The following is a 17,566-nucleotide window of genomic DNA, read 5'->3' on the forward strand; positions in this document are numbered from 1 at the left end:
CCTTTTCTCTTTCATTATCTCTAAATGAGTTATGATGATATTCGATTTGTGGGTAGGTGTTGGGAAGACAGTTTTAAGGTAAATTTTGGGCACCCTGGTATGTGGCCTAGGTAATGCAGCAGAACTTCCGTTTTCTTTTTATTTAAAGACCAGGACGTGCTATGATCTTGATGTTTGGGGGGTAGATAGCTTGTAAAGTAAGGAAGAAGTGGAGTTTGAGATTACTAGTATCTTGCTCTGACACTGAATGGGCATATGTTGTTAGACTAATTGCACCCCAAATGCTCCATAAAACACCTTGCATTTTTGTATACTGCTATATATAAGATATACATTATGTAATAGAAAGAAATCCCACTTTTACATGTCTACGCTTCCCACAAACTCTTCAACGTGGCGACCCCTCTTTCATCAAGAAAACTATTCTAGCCCTTAAACTGCCAGAGTTTCAGTCCTTATAAATTGCTATCAGTGCTAGAGTTGGCCGCTGACCTCCAAAAAGAAACCCCCGAATAAGGCCGAAGTCCCTAACTTCCGGGGTTCGTGTGCTACACGCGCGCAAAGCTGCTACTTAGGTGAAATACGCTATCCCGGATATATCCGGGTGCGGCACACAGGACATGCATATGTGTGCCGGATATATCCGGGCTTGGCAGTTGAAGTGCTAGTGACGAATCCTTGGATAATATTTCAGGTTAGCCCCAAGTCCAGCCTGACGGAGACCGTCTGCCTCTGTAACCACCTGACGATGTTCGCCACGGATGCGTTCGTCCCGCCGAACAGCATCAACTTCGCCACGGTGTTCAGCAAACCCCTCCACACCAGCGGCATCGTGCTGTCGACAGTCATATTTCTGTGGCTCATCCTCTTCGTGGCAATGGTGTATGCAAGGCTGGAGGACATCAAGGATCGCAAGAAGGTAAAGTGGTGTTTAATTATTACCAGTAGCTATGGCATGATGGCGTATTGTCATTGGATAATGTCATCTGGCTGTATGATGGCGTAGAATGCCACGTGGACAGAAAAGAGAGCTCAATCCCAATCTTTCTTTTGGCGACACCCCAGGGACGGAGCCGTTAAACTATTTCATAGATTGCTTCATGTAAGTGATTTCAAACCAGATTAGGTCAAAATAACTCAATGAACAGGTGAGGTACTCAGACGTGGACATGACAGAGGAGACAGACGTTATATGAACAGTATTTATACTGGTTCGTTGTATTTGGTGAATTCCCCTAGCTCTTTTCGACAGCACAATGAACGGTGGACCACGGCTTGTTGTCTTGTCCTTAGGACTGCAACCCTTTCTGGTAGTGAGGGACAGGGCTGGGATCAAAACATCAACAAATGATGCACGCGACCGATTGATTATTAAATCATCCATTCCGTTTATCTAGCAAAACGTTTGAAAATTCATCTCCCACTGGACGTTCAAAAAAAAAACTACGAATAGTCAACGTATGTAGTTTGTACGTCATGTCTGTAGTGTCCCAAACTGTTGAAGTCCAAGAAGATTAGCTACGTACTTTACTTGATGATGTATAAGAGCTAATGGGCTTAATTAAGTATTTAAAGTATCCAATAATCCAGTATACATAAGTTATCTTGCAATTCTAATGATGATTATAATGTTACAATCAACATTACAATGATTGTGCATTAAGAACAACATTGATGGTACAAATCGAAATCTCCGTTTCCTATTTCCACAGTGGGTGACGTCATCCCTGCCTGACGACAACCCCCATGACCAGTTTAAGTATGAGATCACCGTCTACACCGGCACTGCACGGAAGGCTGGTACCAGGTCAAAGGTTGCATTTCTTCTGGGTGGAGAAAAAACAGACACCGGGGTGCGCATCTTTGACGACAGGAAAGATGTAAGTTTTTTTTTTCAATTTCACGGTTGACCTTAATCTAGCACATCTGTACCTATACATAACACATAATCAGTTGATGGACTTACTGTGTTATAAACCGATTCTTTCATTACTTTCCTCAAGAAAGTACTGATCTCGGTTTGTCTGTCTTTGTGTATATTAGTCTGCTTGTTTGTGTATGTGTGTATGTGAGTGCGCGCACGCGTGTGTGTGTGTCCGTGCGTGCCTGTGCGCGTGTGTATGGGCGCGCTTCCGAATACTTTGGCAAACCAAGGACCTTGGGCAAACGTAGATAAAAAGCTATAGACAGATTGTGATAGTATTTGGTATGTCATGTGTCTGTGTTTCCACATGACTTGGCTATACATAGATTAACAAGAAGCAACTATGAAAGATTGTAATGATAATTATCATATAGGTAGGCCTTTGGAAAACGAAGGTCTAAGTCACCTTACTGCCTTCGAGCAGCTTTTTTTGCAACTGCAGTTGAACTTCTGTCCTGGAAATACAGTGGTCCAATTTTAGTCATTTTGTTTTGATACAGCTCTTTAAGGCTGGAAGCGTCAACAAGTTTCTCATGAGCACCCCACGTGACCTGGGGACACTCACGCACATGCGCATTTGGCATGACAACAGCGGAAAGTGGGAGCAAGCGTCTTGGTTCCTCCAGAGGGTCAAGGTTCATGACCTTCAAACGGAGCAAATGTAAGAAATATGAAACGTGTACTGTCTTCACTGTGGCAAAATTATGCGACGCACAGTTACTACATACTTTGTACTACATACGTATGCGTATGTATGCATGGTCTCTGCACTCAGAGTGTACCACGTACCCAATAATGATATCATAAGGGGTTTATAAGTTTTACCTTCAAATCACGAAACATCTGTGAGAGACATTAACGCTCTCAAAGTGGCATCCAATGGCCGAGTAGGCAGGCCAGCGGACACGAGGTTGCCGATTCCAAGCATTTCTAGCTAAACGTCGTGTCCTTCGAAAAGGCACTTACACAATTTTTCCTCCGATTGCAATAATGGGTACCTGGCGTCGGTTGGGGAAGTAAAATGTGGTGGTAGGAGAGGGATGGGCTCCACCTTCCAATTCCGTGTCCTAGACACATGAATAAGAAGCCACTGTACCTATGGCCTCAAAATGGCTATGGAACGACCTTTACCTTTTTACCTACCTGTTTTTCGTCAGATCCCAGTTCCTGTGTAACGGCTGGCTGGCCGTGGAGGATCCAGAAGGGATCGACCGCGTCATCCCCGTGGCGAGTCCAGACGAGCTGACGTCACTGGGTCACCTGTTCCGTACGTCCGTGCGTCACGTGCTGACAGACAAACACCTGTGGTACTCCATCCTGTCCCGTCCCACCCGCAGTACCTTCAGCCGCGTGGAGAGGATCATGTGCGGCTTGTCTATGCTCTTCAGTGCCATGGTGGCCAGTGCCATGTGGTACAGGTAAGGCCGGCGTCACATCTCTAAAGCTTAGATCACATCTCTAAGGCTTAGGTCACACTTCAAAACCTATGCCCCACCAGCAGTACCTTCAGCAGGGTGGAGAGGATCATGTGCGGCGTGGCCATGCTCTTCAGCGCCATGGTGGCCAGCGCCATGTGGTACAGGTAAGGCTTAGGTCACATTTCTAAGGCTTAGGTCACATCTCTAAGGCTTAGGTCACGTTTCCAAACCCGTGCCCCACCCGCAGTACCTTCAGCAGGGTGGAGAGGATCATGTGCGGCTTGTCTACGCTCTTCAGCGCCATGGTGGTAGGCCAGCGCCATGTGGTACAGGTAAGGCTTAGGTCACATTTCTAAGGCTTAAATCACATTTCTAAGGCTTAGGTCACATTTCCAAACCCGTGCCCCACCCGCAGTACCTTCAGCTGGGTAGAAACTTTCATGTGCGGAATGTCCACGTTCTTCAGCGCCATGGCGGCTAGTGCCATGTGGTACAGGTAAAGCTTTACTCCCAATTGCGCCGGTGCCCTTCCGGAATGTAGCCCCGGCCTGGCTCCGAAGCCACAAATTTGTCCCGGTGGACCGCCGGATACTGGGGTGGACCCCTCGGTGTTCCCCACGGGTAGGTCACGGCGTCTATTTGTTACCTGGTCCCGGGTTTATTTTAGTCCGACTTAAAATCAACCCAAAAGATACCCCGGAAGCCGCAAGGTGTCCCAATGGCACCTCGTATGAGGATGAACTGAACTGAACTGTCCCACGCACGGGGCCACGCAGGGGTCACGCCTGAAAATGCCCCAGAAGACCCCTTTTTTCCCAATTGGGACTTAAATAACGCCTGCATCACTTTCCGAACCCTGGCCCGATCGGGATGCTTCAAGAAACGAAAAATTGAAATGTGTACCTAGAAATATACACAACATATGCCCTTGAATGTTTTCTAACTATGTTTTTTTTTTTTTATTGCAGGTCTGACGACAGTGCAGGAGGCCAAAATGCCCTGCGGATCGGCCCACTGACCTTCACAGTGACGACACTGTACATCAGCTTCATGACGACGCTAACCGTTTTCCCCATCAACTTCATCATCGTCCGTCTCTTCCGCAAAACCAGGAGAAACGACCTGAACGTCGTCGTGCCCGATGATGATGATGAGCAACCAGGCACTTCACAAGATGGCGGCGTTGAACAGGGCAAAGGTCACTATTTTATGCATGCATGTTAGTCTATTTAAGTCTTGTAAGGGGCCTTTTATTGGAAAATGCAAGAGAAGTTGACAAGAGTGCAGTACAGTAAGTAGACTTTAGAATTTTGTCAAAAACAAGATCTTGGACCGTCAGCAGGTGAGATAAACTGGTTGTGTAAAAAGAAAACTCGTATGTCCTATGATCTACCAACCTGATGAAATTATTTTCGGAAGATATTGGAACATTTCATGAGGCTTGTGCTGAACCCATTATCAAAGTGCTCAGTTGTCGTCATCGGAAAACAATATGTCGGCATTGTTTGAAACTCGAAGTGTCGTCGTATACTCTTCTGCCGTATAGAACATGTTCAAACTGAATTTTTTTGTACACTTGACATAGCGGGCTACTGTACGTGTGTGTGGAGTTGTTATGGCCTAGAATGTTCACAGAGGAGATTATCACATTTTAGAGCTGCCGATTTTTTTCAAAATCTTGCATACAGATTTTTGTTGTTGTTCTTTACCTTAGATGCATCACCACCCGTCATGGTAGAATCAGGCTGCCAGACAGAGGACAGCGACATGGTCATTTATAACCTTGATGAAGAGTTCGTCATGGAGTGCGAAGTTGATGAGGAAGAGAAAGACGATGCTGTACAGAGTAGCGTGGAAATCCCCAGGAAGAAGACAGGCCTTCCGCCATGGTGCATTTACATCGCTTGGTTCCTCGCCTTTTCTGTGGCGTTTGCGTCCTCCTTCTTTGTCGTGTTGTACAGTCTTGAGTGGGGCTACAAGAAGTCGGAGGAGTGGTTCACGTCCTTCGCCATGTCGTTTCTTCAGTCCGCCTTCGTCTTTGAGCCGGCGAAGGTGATTATTGTTCACCTCTGTCAGAGTCTAAATAACCTCCGAGATATTTCTATTGCAAGTTGTCACTGGTTGATTAGTTTTAATGAGCAATTGCACGCTTACTTGTACATGTAATTTGCGCGTTCCATCAGGGCCTTGTGGCTCATAGGGCAGCATGTTTCCTTCCTTTTTTCTGCAGGGCATGTTTGTACAGGGACACGTTGCTAGCTATTCCCCATACAACGTGCTTAATACGATTATAAGAAATCAAAGCGAGACCACCATATACACTAAATCACAACCAGAAAATTTCTAGCGAGGACCAGCTACGTCTAGCCAGATCGCTGCTGACAGGTCAATGACAAGTGTACTTGTGAATTTGTCAATAAAGACCGCGAGTAGCGATCTAGCTACCATATGCATGTAAATGACATACACTCAAACCAAGCGCATTGGACCGGGTGTTTTCATAAGTCTAACTCTATCTTACCTCTCCTTGAAGGTCATCTTGATTACGTCATTCCTGACGTATTTGCGGAGGAAGCCGGCAGACGATGACGGCGGTTCAACCACGGAACAACGGTACTTCGTACAGCCTGCCGCACCCATGGATGCAAGAGGTTTGTTTGTTTGTTTGAACATGTTTGTTTATTCATGAAAGCTCAAATCTGCCCACAGGCCGCTTTTCATTGAGGTCATGAGGGAAGTAGCAATGGTCAGACAGAGTAGATAATAGAGATATAGTTTACACGATTTAAGTCCGAATGAGTCTATGATTCTATATACACACACTTTTATGAGGCGTTTTGATTATGCTTCGTCTTCTGCACAATTTAGGCTTTATTCTGGTCCGAAAGATACGCAAACTTAACTTGAGTACCAGCCAATACCGGACTGGTTCTAACACGTTGATGACCTGAAACAATAATTGCTTGCACTTTCGAAATTTCAACTGGTAATTCCAAGGGGAACGGGTTTTCTGCGCGTGGAGAATTTGCGCGTGCGCGTGAAAAATTTGCGCGTGAAAAAATAAAGTTCCTGAAATATGTCAGAAAATGTGCAGCAAGGAATTCTAAGGCAGAAAAATTTGATCCTATGATATAATTTCCCATATGTAACCAGAATTTTTGGTTTGAAAAAATCCTGATTTTTAGATCCCTTGGGAATAGATTCATTTGCATATTTTGAACAATCCAAAATCCCATTAATATCACAGAAATACATGGAAAAATTACTTGTACGTGTGTGTATGAGGTTTTATATTGTAAAATGTTACAATTTGAGGCTTTTCTCCATTCTAGAAGCTTCATTTCATCTTTTTTGAAGCAGATTGTTTCACGCGCAGATTTCAAACTTTTTTGCGCGTGAAAACTGAACATTTGAAAATCACTTGAAAATCAATCAGATCGACATTTTATACCCTAGAATGCAACAATACAATACTTAATTCCATTCTGTGCCATCTTGTTTCAGCTTTTTAAGTTTAAAACTGCAAATATTTTTTGAATCCCTTGGGAATCAGCTAATTTGCATATTGTCACGCGCAGATTTTTCACGCGCAAGTTTTCACGCGCACATTTTTCACGCGCACAAAACCCCATCCCATTCCAAGACGGCTTAGTTACTTTGAAAAGAAAACATGTTAGGACAAGATTTTAACTGACAATATTACTACATGCTAAGCTAATTGTATGAAATTGTATTTTATCAAAACTGTATGTCTCGCATAATTACAAACAGATTCTTATATGATGTTAGCTACCAATATTACAGAATTACAACACAATGTTTTTGATTATTTCGTGTCCCTCTTGTCTTTGGGGGGGGGGGGTATCTTTCTTGGACCATTCTGTCACCTTTAACACCGAACTTCCTGTAAGTGTCCCAGCCTGTCGTGTAATTTAAATGCCAATATTGAAAGTGAGGACAGATAAATACGAACACAAAAATTGTAACAACAGGCGACTACAAAAGAAGTGTAATAAGAGGTAGATTTGTTACACACAGAGCTTCAGAGGAGGAAGAAGCTACCGAAGGAGAACAAGGGACGACTGGAGGTCGCTCGAAACCACCGCGAGAAGCAGATCCGAATGAACCGCATCATCTACGAGACTTTGTCCCTCTTGGCCTTCGTCATCGTGCTGATCGTGGTGACGGAGGTAGACAGGGACCCGAACGCCTTCTACTTGGACAAGTCCCTGCGGGGGACTTTCGTGAATGGAATGGACAAGGTAGGTTAATTTTAAATGAAGTTCAAAAGGAGTCGTCTATTAGCATCATTACAGATGATATGCGACTCAAACAGATAATACCAATCATGCTAATACTACAACGCAAAGAAAAAAAAGAGACATGTCACGTCACAGTCAAAGCCTCGAAAGTTACACACATTATTGTGACCAAAATAACATTACCATTAACTCTATTAAATCTATACAAAGTAAATACTGATAGGAATAAAACTAGGCATAACGGTAGCGCAGCGACTGAAGGAAATTTAAGATAAATGAAAATCCAGAAGCCAAAATTAAAATCAATCAGGAAAGGTGAAAAGGTATTCACGGACTTTTTAGCTGCCTAGTACAGAGTTCAAACTACAATATTCTAATACTTGTAATAACTGTATGTGAATTACTTCATTTTAATGTTTGCCTACCGTTTTTAATTCGTTTTACCGTTTAATTACATGTATTACAATGGCAGAGGAGAGGACTGTTAAAAGATTTGGTGTTGTAGTATCTTACTCAAGTTTGATCATCAGAAAGTTGTCATCTTATAATATATATAGAGTAGCTGTAAAGAAAAGTAATCTAGTAAATTTTGACAAGTTCTTTTAGTATATTGGATGTAGAAGTAATGAATCTTACGTATAATAAGTACCTTTGAACTTGTGTCTGCCTAGGTCAAGACAGCCCAAGACTTCTGGAAGTGGACAGAGGCTGTCCTCTTGCCTGGCGTGTACTTCAACACCTGGTATAACGGTGCGGTGGGGAAGAGGGCGGACCGGCTACATCTGTTCGACACTGTAGCGTACAGGTTCCAACCGCCACGGCTTCGTCAGCTCAGGGTGGCACCCGGTAGGCTTTGTTTATAACAAACACTGGCGTATGTTGGTTGACATTTATTAGATGGTAATTAAACATTAAGACAATGAGGACTGTGATTTCATAATGATGCACCGTATAGGCCTTTAACTAATGTCCGTTTCACATATATTGTTGTTAAGCGCTACTTCCATTTTGACTTGTTTTTCCTTTTTTTTGTATTTTTAATTTTAGAAGTCATAGGCAATTTTCTTGTGTCAATGAAATTTTGAATGGAATTTTCATAACATACTCGTTTTAACGAATCGAATTCCATTGCCATTACATTTTTATGTAAACTTTTAATCAAAGAATAAAACGCTTGACTGAATTTCTGATGTCTGAATAAAAATGTTTGAAGTATCTATTATTCACTTTCATGACCTTTCTGTTTATTACTGTAATATTTTTTAGGTATTCATTAGGTTGTCCTTGCCATAACCTCCTTGCCAAAAGCCAATATTAATGATGTACGCGAATATTACATTACTGTAACATGTATTTGAACAGGTCACTGCAAGGTCGATAGCTCCGTGAAATCTCGCAAATGCATTTCTGGATTCTCCTGGAACGTCCAAGAATCGGGTGACTTCTCAGAAGGCTGGAGGCCTCGTGGCCCTGAAGATAACTCCACGGGGCCATGGACCTTCCGTCCCGCCTATCAACTGAAGGGGCTGCCGACGTTTGGACAACTGGCGACGTACCCCGGCGGTGGTTACGTGTCTATCATGAAGAAGTCTAAGATGTCAACGATGAAGAAGCTGGAAGAACTCAAGAATAACACCTGGATCGACCGATACACTAGAGCGGTCATGGTCGAGTTTACTGTTTACGCGGAAGGAAGCAACCTTCTTAGCTCGGTAAACCTAGTCTTCGAGATGAACACCGCAGGAGCGTTTGTCCCCTACTCGACAATCAGCACCTACCGCCTCTTCAACTACGAGGGAAGCAGGGGAATTGTGGTCTTGGTGTTCCAGATGCTTTTCGTGACGCTGCTTGTGTATGTGACCATACGGGAATGGGAAAGGGCTCGGAAGGGGAAAGCGAAGTACATACAAGACTACTGGAATGCTTTGGAGATAGCCACCATAGTTGGTGGATTCGTGGCTGTTGTGATGTATGGAGTTCGTGAGGCGTTCTCCAACGCGGCTTTGACTGATATCAAGAACAGCCGCTACACAGACGATGGTAAGATGGCAAATCTTTAAAGGGTATACATTATTGGACTGCATCAATTTTGCGAATATGCGTGAATATGTGACGCAGGGGTAAAATATGAGACCTCTACAAACAAAATAGTCTGGCCTAGAATGACATATTCTCAGCTTTGGATCCAAACAGATGTGCATGTTAGATGATAAAGTTTAATCAAATAGAGATTGGTTTACAGTGCACGTGATTGCACGGTTTGCGGACTTCCCATTTTTTGACATGAGAAGTTAAACGTAATTTGAGGCGATAAATTACGCCGGTTGGCGCCACGTTGCGAATGCATGGTGCGATTTGCTGCATTTTGATGTAATAAATTCTGAAAAATATTCAATCATCGAATTTTTCTCTTAAAAAAACAAGCACGCATAGTGTGCTACATTTGTAATCATGAAAGTAGCAGCTTTCTCAAATGCTTTATCAACTTGATAAGGATCATGAAGATGTAGAGTTCAAAATTGTAACTCAAACTTTTAACTCAATATATATTTGTTTGCATTTCCAGACGTGTTTGTGAATTTCCAACATATCGCTAACTGGGATGCCACCTACCACTACGTGGTCGACTTTGTCGTCTTCATCAACATCATCAAGTTCGTGCGCCTCCTCCGCTACAGCCGCCGTATGACCGTCATGGTCACAGTCCTGGCCACCATGCGGACCGAAATCATCATGTTCTTCATCCTCCTCTTCTTCCTCTTCTTTTCTTTTGCTCAGCTGCAGAATCTTCTACTTGGGTCTCACGTGGAAGGTTTTCGGTCTGTTGCACAGTCCGCACTGCATCTCTTTCCTTCACTTCTGCGCCGGTACAAGTTGGGGAAAATGATTGAAGTAGAACTCATCAGTGTGGGTTTCTTTGCTGCCTTCTTTGTCGCATCTTTCCTGATCCTTGTGAACCTCCTCCTGAGCGTCATGAGGAGGGCCATCGTCATCGTCAAACGTCAGATTAAATGGGAACAGTCTCGTGATCTCGAGATGGCCGAGTTTATCAGGAACAACTTCCTGTCATGGCTCCCGCTAGGAGACAAGATAGGTGAGTGACAGTCTTTTTTTGGCGACGCCTCAGGGGCGGAGGCATTTTCTACAGTATTACGATCGCTTTGAAAGAATTTTGAAAATTCCACGAATGCATTCCCTTGGGAATTGATTTTTGGCTAAACCACAGGGGGGTCGTCCATACAGTGGTCATTGAAGACTATTCTAGCTGTTATTTTTCCTTTGTTGAGGCATTCTTTGTTTTCAGGATTAATGATTTAAGGGAACGGTCTTTTCACATAGCCGGAAGTGACTGCGCTCCTTGCATATCATAAGCCGTACACACAGATTATTACGATGTTTCGCATGCTTTATGAATATGCAATGGCAACCAATATGTCCCAGCTTTTTGCCGTTATGTCTTTTATAAGCCTGTGCTATTTACAATATAGAATGAAATGCTGTGAAGTGGTTATCGTTCGGAGTCATAGAGAGCCTGATTTTGAGTGGCAGAAAAATAAGATGTTTTAAAGAAGACAAGACCAATATAGCACAACTTTTGCCAATATCTTCTGAGCTTTGCTTTTATAAGGTGGGATAATATGCTTCACGAGGTCAAAAAAATATAGAAGACCAATGTGTCACAGATTTTTGTCGATATCTTTTTATGAAATATGAAATGTTGCGCTTTCAGGTGGTTGTCGTTTTGAATTGAAGCTGGTGTGTTACGCCGAAGGACTGTTATACCAGGTTATACCGGCTATATAGATACAGGTTACGTAAAGCCTGATTTTGAAAAGTTAATAAGTCACATGTTTCAAACAAGCCATGAAACCAATGGGTTTCAAGTTGTTTAGATTCTGCTTTGAAGACTAGCATAGCTAGAATAAAGGAAGGACGCAGAGACAAGGTTTTCCGTACACTGGGCACGGGAGACTGTTAAGATGGTTTGACATTACTATATACTAGTAATGCTGGCCTCGCTAACCTCGTTCTTAGCTGCGGATCTCTCTTTCTCTTCTGAACTATACTCTCTGACTCTCTGTCATACAAATACATTATATCTCGTGGTCACATTTTGGCGTATCAAACAGACAGGTCTTGTCACACCACAAAACAACGGTTAATTTCATCTACGGTCCATTCATATACCTATAAAATCAACTACTACAATGTATACACTAAAATACATATTCGTGATATAAACAGTCAATCAATCAGTCAATCCGTGAATTCTATAACTGGTGTCATGTCAGGTTATCTATACATGTACAAGTATGATCGCAATCTATCGGCTGTACGTCTTGGCTCTGCTACTGGCCTCTACTTCCCTCACGTTGCCCTCCTTCTGTAGATGGCGCTGTTCTGGATGTTGTGTGGCTCCCCTCTGTTCAGAATTTTCAAGCCGCACAAATGTATATTCTGGCTCCTCCCAGCGATGGCCACTTCTGCATATTCTTATGTTGGTTTTCTTCATTAGTACATACACCTCCGGTTTGATTAGGTCCGTCGTCGCTGTGGGAAAATTATGTACGGTTCTTTGTTGTACATATAAAATCCACTATTATGATATATACACATTATATATACATATTCATGGTATAAATCAGCCAAAACCAGCCCGTGAATTGTCTAACTAGTTTTAGGTTTTCTGTGGTTGTGGCAGTGCAATCGATTTGCTGCTCCAGATCTGCTACTTTTCTGGCATTCCTTAGGCCCTCTCATTGTCTTCCTTCTGTGTACGGTGCGGTTCTGGGTGATGTGTAGCTCCTTCCCGACTTTATAAGGTGCACAGACGTCTATTCCGGCTCCTCCAGCGATACAGCTCGTCTCAGCGACTTGCAGTGGAAGGACTCGACTGACTTTGTGACGGAACTGTTTCGTCCTGATGGACACAGGTATGGGTGTCAGGTACATCTCGTCGTTGTCGCTCTTGTCCTGTATGGTTAGTCTGTTGGGATCGAGAGAGAACACAAAAATGACATCGCCCGTTTCATATACTATACGAATATACTGATACTGACACTAATGGTTTATTCCAAAGTCACCCATAACTTTGTCATCGTCGTTGTACGTTTATTTGGGTGCTCGTCACAGCTATTAAAGATATGTTGTAGGAGCTGATGTTGAGATATCACAAATAAAGAAAAAAGAGTCACAGTGTGTGGCATGGCGGTGTTGTGGAGTCCAAGTGAACATCGTCATCATTGCTCTTGTTAAGTATGGTCGGCCTGTAAATGGATCGAGGGAGAACACACACACGCACGCAATGTTATAAACCATAACAACATAAATGACAGGACTGTTGAGTGGACATCACAGAAGTTTTAGACAAGGACGCAAGTCTGGGGACGTATGCAGAGCAAATGACTGGGAGCCAGACACAAGAATCCACGGATAAATCCCATCAAATTTCCTGTCCGATCACTAAGGTCGTTGTCTTCCCGTTCAACATAACCTTTCACTTAACTTAACTTAACTGGTAATGGCAATGTTCGTAGTTGAAGTATCCATGAAAGGACAAGTTTGTAACAAGATACAACAATATGGCAGCTCACCGTGGAGTTGAGTTCGGTCACTGAAGAAAGGTTCGGCTATTTGATCGGTGTTGACCGGATGTTCGCCTCTCTAAGCTGAAGACGGGTCAAGAAGGGTCAGGAAGTCAACAGTCTGGGAGTACGTTGTCAATGCACTGTCCAAGCAATGCCGCCGGGTATGTACAAACAAGTTCGGAGGAAATCCGGCTTGAGACCGCGAAAGTTGTGTCTTATGTTAAGAACCTCGCAAGGGCTCTGTAGGGAGACACCGGAACGGGGACGTGATTGACCGGTACCGAAGAATGATCCGACGGAGACCTAGCTGACTTGCTCCGGGGACGGGCCGACGTTTACGGGGTCTTGGCGCGCTGGCTCCGCTGAACGGGAAGCGGTTTCCGCCGACGGGGCGTATACGTGGTGGCTTGGCCAGCAAGATGAAACTAGGGACAAGCGTGTTCAAATCGTCCGACAAGGTTAGAGGAAAGACTTAAGCGAAAACTCGAGAAATTTCAGAGCGAAAAGTCTGCGATGCATACGCCACGAGATGCGCTGCTGTAATGACCGCTTTAGCGGTACCATGGCATCTTGCCGTGCCAGCGGCCGGGCCACATACGGAGTTCTGTCGGTAATAAACAAAGGGATGTTTTTGGCATTTATTAGCACGGCGGCATTTCGGCTCAGATCAATTAGGGATGTCACCGATTACTAAGAAATTCCGACATCACCAAGACAATGACGCCGACCCCATGTGGCCATGGTCTGGCTAACATCCCGAACTGAGATGAATTATGCAGATGGCCTGATTACAAAGGGGCGCCGCAATGAGTAAAACTTTTGTCACTTAGATCGGCTCTCATTCATTCCATTCAAAACATTGTATTCGCGCTGATGTCATCCACAATAGCTACTTACTGTGGCCTAATACTAGGTGAGGTGAAAGGGTCAACACAATATTGGATAAAAGATTTGCCAAAAGAATTAATATATCTCTCAAACAAGAGCTTCAACAGCTCCTCAAAAATAAGGGTAATGTTACGGTCACATTTCCAAACGGGAACCGACCAGGCAACTTTCGCTCCTCAAGCTGGGGGTAGTTTTACGGTAACAGTTCCAAACCGGGGTCCGATTGGGCAGCTCTCGTGAACAAATAAAAAGTATGTAGAGGGCCTAAAACACACAAAATGCAAAGAAAATAAGTAGTGGCCATAATTTGTGAACTGATAAACGACCATAAACAGCTTTACTTTTTAATTTGGATGTCTATCCTTCATAAATGTAGCTTTATTTTTTTTTTATTCCGGTAACTTCCGGTTGGGAAATGTGACCGTAACATAAGACATCCATGATCATTCTTAGGTAGCCTTATTAGCAAGTTCACAGGTACCAGTTTTGTTGATGCCAAAATGCCTAAGAAAAAGGCGAACACGTTCAAAAAATATGTCCAGTCTATTCTTTTTACTTTGCCGGACAGACTGAGACGTAATAGATAGATCATGGGAGTGGCCTGACTACCAGGACTACCTGACTACCAGGATCTATCTGACTTAGAACATGGCCATTTTTCCGAAGCAAAATACACTTTTTTAGTCAATAGAAACATGCAGTTTGATTTCCTAGCAAGCGAACAGACAGGCTATATTCTTCTCCTATTTCCCATTCATGACCCTGGTGATGGCGCCTCACACCTTTCCTCATGAGGCTTGTGTGAAATTCATGTCTGGTTTTAAAACACTTTTTTGCACCACAATGCCATTGTTCTGTGGGTGTATGTCAGATCAATCCCAGTTCCCAACCTGACCTCAAATGAGCAGGACGTGGCATGTCTTGGAGGCCCATTTTCTCGAGTATGTTCAGCCGTTTTCACAGTAATTGTTCAGGCGAGTTCCGTACACAACCCGACATGTCTGAGTTCCAGCTCGAGCTGGTGTAAAACGTTTTGCTGCGGCATGGTGGCATCTCTGCCGAACTGTTCTGTAGTTTTGATCCTGATCAGTTCTTGCCAGACAGACCGGCCGATGTCGCTGCCTCCTCCCCCATTTCATTCGCCCTGCTGGAGCAACCGTTCTGACGAGCTGTCCTGTTCCCAGTTTGACCCGTTCCTGGTAGACCACATCATGCATTATCTTCCTGCATTTTTAGTTTGTTTCTCGTTTATGGAAGTATTGATCGTTTTGATCAATTTAACTCGCATGTTTTTATGTAGCATCTCTACTAGTTTTTCTTTACTATCTTGGAGCCTGTTCCCTAGCTTGATGTAACCAAGGAGGTTATATTTTTCATGTCTTTGAAAGTTTGATGTAACGCTGTTTGTATGTATTTTCTTGTTACAAGAAACTCTTTATTATTGTCTTGTTCGTTTTCTGACTTTCTTTCATGATCGTAAGAATTTCCTTTGTTTATGTTATGAATAAAGATATTCAGTAACATAGGTTGATTTGCTGTTTCCATTTTTGTTAATTCTTTAATTGCTTTTATTTGCATGAGAAAGGTGGGCGTCTCCAACTTAGTCAATTTATTCGTTACTTAGTACACCCCTACCCCTAGGGACACCATACTATGTGGATATAGTCACAAGAAATACTCGCTCCTGATTGGCTGAGGAAAGATGGCCGTGTTCTAAAGATAAGATAAAAGGCGTATAGAGTATTTGTACCAGATGTTTATGTTACCAGGTAACTAGGCTATTTTAGGAATATGACACGTGACTACACCATATATGGAAGTTCATTTGAATGTAGCATTGACCAATGACTGGGGAGAAGAGCTATGAGTAATTGGTAGAGCGCCAAGTTTGAACTGCCCAAGACGCTGCCAATGCTCTGAGAGCTACTCTTGTATGTAGTAGTATGATGTATGAAATATGATGTAGTATAGCGCATGCTTCCGTCTGTAATTACCCTATCTGTGGAGTAAGACATGGTTAGGCTTATGTACACAATTGTGCATACTTGGATAGTATAGACTGCATAGTACATGTAACATATGTGTCAGCCAGGTTCTGTCTGGCTGTATGTGATATCAAATCATCAAACGTAGATCCTGTTGGCTCCACCCGCTGTTGTTCATGTAGACATTTGTTTTCGGCTTTGTCCTCACGTGCATCGTAAGCCACTTCTAGCTATTTACCAGGACTTGAGGTGGCTCGTGACTGTTCGATTTTAGCTAGAGGGGAAAAGCAGGTGTTTCAGGGTTTTTTTTTTAGGAGGGGGGGGGGCGTGATCTTTGGGCCTCCTTCCCAAGGGTGTACCATCTGGCATGCATTTGGTATGCGGAAGCGTGACCTGAAAACTACGAAGGCTCAGAACTACATTAACCATATTTTTCTCTGTACTAATAATACTATGTACAAACATACTGTTGAAGATGATCTACACTTTTTATTATCATGTCCCTCGTTTATATTGAGGAAAGACAGAAGATTATGGACGTAATTACCTTGTATATTGTGCATCCTATAATCCGTCTTCTTATGGACCGAACCGGTCAGATAATGTCACATAGTCCTTAATCTTTAATTCTTTGGAATTCTACATTATTGTTATAGTTATCTTCTTTATGAGAAATCAGGAGAAACCAGACTGATGCGTATGGCAGAAAGAAAGCGGATCCTGCGAAAAGAACTCTACAACAGACCTGAGTCAGCTTGCAGATGTGCCCTATGTGGCAGAGAATGTAATGCTCGTATAGGACTGTTTAGCCACAGTCGACGCTGTAGGGCTGATATCAATTAGGATTTTGCCATGGTCAATATTGACCGAATGAGACCATATATAGATTGAAGCCGTCAGTTGCAGTAGCAATTTAAGTCCTTAATTTTTAATGCTTTAAATCTCTCTATTATTGTTATGGGAAGTTCTTGATACAAGTCTTGAAGTTTTGTACGTGTACTGTATTAGATCTTGTTTGCACGTGTTGCAATCGATTGAAGGATCCATCGACTGACAATTCGGACTGTAACCAAAGTCAAAGATAATGTCATAATAAGAAAATTGCCTTTCTAATAGTATCAGAAGTTCAGAATATTTTCGCCCCTCCTTAAGGCCACTTTTGCCCCCCCCCCTAAGGAACCAACCCCGCACAAACAAGATACCCCCCCCCCCTCAAGCTCACCATATACACCCCGGGGCGGGTTAGTAACATTAAAATGCGTCGCCTATAGGTGTCTTTTTTAGACACCTTTACTTGTTTGCTATTTCTTTTTTTAGTAAAGTTTGATTTTGACATATCATTCAAGAGTCTGTAGCGAGGTCTGGAATACACCTGTGCTGAATCTGTCCTGAATGTATTAAAGCTATTGAGCTATATATTTTGCATATGAATACATGCTAACTGCACATACATTCTACTTTGGCATAGGCAAAGAGTGCCTCCAATGTGTGTGTGTGTGTG

At 43.1% G+C, this 17,566-nt stretch overlaps 1 protein-coding gene across 1 annotated transcript; it reads left to right on the top strand.

Annotated features, from left to right (window-relative positions):
- Positions 1–648: 648 nt before the first annotated feature.
- Positions 649–10,706, top strand: LOC118405043 (polycystic kidney disease protein 1-like 2). The gene is made up of 11 exons (XM_035804444.1): positions 649–919; positions 1,713–1,880; positions 2,425–2,585; positions 3,082–3,342; positions 4,311–4,540; positions 5,057–5,394; positions 5,876–5,993; positions 7,381–7,604; positions 8,276–8,450; positions 8,967–9,644; positions 10,171–10,706. Exons 1-11 carry the CDS (start codon positions 749–751, stop codon positions 10,704–10,706), a joined length of 3,060 nt encoding a protein of 1,019 aa, XP_035660337.1. The 5' UTR covers positions 649–748.
- Positions 10,707–17,566: the final 6,860 nt, after the last annotated feature.

This window comes from Branchiostoma floridae, chromosome 17 (assembly GCF_000003815.2).
Source record: "Branchiostoma floridae strain S238N-H82 chromosome 17, Bfl_VNyyK, whole genome shotgun sequence".
NCBI lineage: Eukaryota > Metazoa > Chordata > Leptocardii > Amphioxiformes > Branchiostomatidae > Branchiostoma > Branchiostoma floridae.